Genomic DNA, 3819 nt, shown 5'->3' with positions numbered 1-3819 from the left:
TTATGTTCAATTTATTATTCAATATGCAGTTGCGTATAACCACAGTTTACATAATAAATGTAAACTTTAGTATAAATGTAAACTTTGGTGTAACCTAGGTAGGTACTTATTGTTTTTGAGAAAGTAATATGTTTTTTACCAGTTTAAAATGCCAGCAGGAGTAAAACAGCATTCATCCGTCCAGAGCATTTTGTTAATAAAGTTAGGTTCTGCTGCACTTCGATTTAGGAACCAATGTAAAATTCAAGACGATTGGGGAAATCAGCCGGTTCTAAAGCTTGAACTTTTTGAAAATGGTACGGGTTGAGTGAATTCTCGTGCAATATCCGCCAAACTTTGGTTTGTAATATCTCCAATCGCCCTGAAATTATTCTTGTGGAAATAGTACGCTGCTCCTCGACTAAATTTAAAACACATTTAAGTCATTTTGTCGATGTCCTGCACGTTCTCTGTGCAGTATGATAGACCCCGTGTCACAAAGATGTTGGACGGCTTGCACAATTGTCTTGGGGGGCTTCCAGGGCTTGGAAAGTTCTGTCTGTCAGGAAAACGTCTACGATATTCAATTGCAGCGGCATTTGCGTTCTGTACACTCTCCATATAAAATCACCATATCCACATTTTCGGCATACGTATACAAAGCCTTCATGACTGACACTTCAAACAATCCAAAATAAACTAACAGTTTTGTGTGTATTTCCAATGCACATCTCCTTTCCATCTGTACGGTGTGATCTTCACTCCAAATTTGTGGGAAAAATGCGGGAGATATGGAGGGTGGTAGATTTAAATAAACGCTTTAAATTGTTAATGGTTTTGTAACCCTGTGTAGTGTATTTTGTATATTCGGGTATTTAGTGCGCCGACTTTTTTATTTGATAAAATACGATGTGCCTACAAACAGGTAGGTAAACCTATGCTTTATTTATTTTCTTTTAACAAAAGTTGACTTCGAGAAGTCAGGCTTGTTAAAACATTTTGCACTAAGTTAATACAATTGTTAAAATTCTTTATAATAAAAAGCAGCATGCTCCTTTATTTACTTGCATTTTATTGGTTTTGTATATATGTATATGTGTACTAAAGCGTTTAATACGTTTAACGGGGAACCCAAAGTAAATGTGATTATGATGTGAACTTGGCAACGCTATTCGCTTCAGCTGACCAGCTGACTGGTTCATGACATTACATTACAAAATTTTCCGAGTATCCGGACATCTGGCCGGACCGACCTCTTAGCGGGAGTTATGGGTTGATTTCCTTCATTTTTAAGTCGAGTAAAAAATTTTTTTTCTGATTTTCTGTCTTTATTAGGCCTCCCGAATGCGTGGTTAAAATTAATGACATTATGACTGAATCACCCTGTATAATAGTGAAATGATAATTAAGTGTGATTCCAAGATATTTCGTAATATTAATATCAAGAAAGATTCATCTTCTATTCCACCTGTTATGATTTTCAATATAAATCAAACTTAGGACCACAAATTATTTTCAACATTATTAAATTTATTTATATAATTATAATATATTGCACGAAAATCTGCTGCTACATGACGAAATTTTAATTTGTTGGGTTGGTATTTTAAGTAATAAATAAAAACACTGACTGATGTATCTGGGACTGCTGGATATTAGTAATACAGAATAACAGTTTATGGAAATTAGTTTCGGCTACTCAGGTTATTATTTTATTACTTGTTATTTTTATGATTTTAGATGAAGAGGTTAATGTGGTTAGATCATAATTTGCATATACTACTATTGTGAACTCTTTTTTAGTTAAAATTCATAGATCACTCCTATACAGCGTGTAACTTTAAGTGGGGATCAGTTTTTTAGGGGTAATAGTACGTGTTCCCCTGAATACGAATCTGACGGTCTTTTTTTTTAATCATATAAATACTTATAATTAGTTTTTTAAATTGCACTTTAATTCTTGTGTATGCCGTCACTATTAATATTCGTGTATTACAAATACATGAATTGTAGGCAACCAAGGGAGATAGTGAGTGTCAACAGTGACGAAGCAAAGGGAGACAGTTGTTGTTCCGCATTTGGAGACAGTACATATAACTTTGAATTTGAAAGGTTTTGCATCGTTGGAAGTCATCAACAGGTTACGGTGGTGCAGGTCTGTTGTCTAGTTAACAACTATTATTCAGAGGGAAGCGATGATGGAGGTGATATATTAAGTGTCTGCAAGAACTGAGACCTGCAAGGTATAGTTAGCCATTTTATTTCTTGTCAAAAGAAGCCCCAACTCAAAGTTACACTCTGTATATCCACAAATCTTTACCCAAGCTTTTTAAAAATGGTCATTTAGTATTTGTCTAGATGCCACAACACCTTTACAGTACAGTACAGCTGTATATTAACTGATCCAAATAGCTTGTTATAGTTCATATATTATAAAAAATTACTTACGTTTCTCCCCGCTGTGACTCAACATGTGTCGCGCCACATCCTCTTTTCTGAAAAAAGTCTTGTCACATTTGGGACAAGGCAGAGGCTCCTCTCCTTCGTGCATAAACTTTATGTGGGTGGTTAACCTGAGCCTCCTGTTGAAAGCACGGTTACAATGCGGACATGTGTAGGCGTTCTCCCCCGTGTGATGGAAGATATGGGCTCTCAACTGAGATGCCTGTATGAAGGATTTCCCACAGAATTGGCATTGGTGAGGTTTTTCACCTGTATGAATTCGTAGATGCCGGTTCAACGTCTCCTTGGCAGCAAATCGTTTGTCACACTGAAATACACAATTTATGTTGAGAGTTAAAGAAAATCTCTTTTCAATTGGTTAACCACCAATTTTTAATAGTCGCATAAGTAGCATTTTAAAATACTGTCTTTATACTGCTTGATTAAATTTTAAACACTTTGCATGAATATAAATAAAAAGTTGAAAGTTGGTACCTATATGCAAAATAGGTTTTCATATTTATGTCAAATTTTGGAACTATGATATAGGCCAGGAGTCGGCAAACTTTTTTGACTGCGGGTTAAAATCAACCACAGTGTGAATATTAAAGGGACGTTTGGGTCAGTGATATTTTCATTTTAAAACAGTCTTTTAGTGAATAATAAGATACATTTTATTAAGAAAATAATTACGATACCCTTTTAAACTTTAATTATTATTATAAAAACTAATAAAATTCTAATTATTAAAAAAACAAACATAGTTGAATGAACTTTATTTATAAATGTTCTCTTCGATATTTACGTAAGGGACGAAAATGGCGCGACGTGTATCGTTCTCTCAGTTGTAGCACATGTTCAGTAGCGGAGTGACACATTACGCAGCTAAATAATTATTAAGCAGTTACCTAAGTGAAATAATTATTATTATTTAAAAAAATATATTGCCATGAACAAACAAAAAGCAAAAAAGAGGTAATTTCAAGATTGACGTGCGCGCAAAAACAAAGTATATATTTTCAATTTTTTTTTATTCTCAAAATATTCGTTTCATATTTATGTTTTATAATTTATTTTTATATATTATACTTTTTTTAAGAAATAAAGTGGGTCACTTGAAATTAGTAAATGGGTCACTCGGTGACCCGCGGGTCATAGGTTGCCGACCGTTGCACTAGAACGTAGTACTGTATTTACATATTAAAAGTTACTAAAATGATAATAACAATGACAAAAATATGGAACATAAGAAAAAAATACTAACCAACACAAAGGAAGTCACCACCATTTAGTGTTGGTGTGATTGCCTGGCATTCTTCTTTATTGGCTAAGCATAACAGTTCTACATTATATGATGAACTTTTCCATTTTGTTACAATTGAATACGGAGTATATTTA

General features: G+C 33.8%; 1 protein-coding gene across 1 annotated transcript; it reads right to left on the bottom strand.

Moving 5' to 3' along the window:
• Positions 1 to 2427: 2427 nt before the first annotated feature.
• LOC111692725 (early growth response protein 1-like) lies at positions 2428 to 2749 on the bottom strand (the record flags this gene model as incomplete). Its single annotated transcript, XM_023456827.1, has 1 exon — positions 2428 to 2749. A coding segment is annotated over one exon (322 nt), but the record flags the coding sequence as incomplete, so codon positions are not given.
• Between the last annotated feature and the right edge of the window lie 1070 nt (positions 2750 to 3819).

The sequence above is a fragment of the Anoplophora glabripennis genome, unplaced genomic scaffold (genome assembly GCF_000390285.2).
Source record: "Anoplophora glabripennis isolate ALB-LARVAE unplaced genomic scaffold, Agla_2.0 scaffold2944, whole genome shotgun sequence".
Taxonomy (NCBI): Eukaryota; Metazoa; Arthropoda; class Insecta; order Coleoptera; family Cerambycidae; genus Anoplophora; species Anoplophora glabripennis.
The sequence above is the reverse complement of the archived record's forward strand: the minus strand, read 5'-3'. Positions and strand labels throughout refer to the sequence as shown.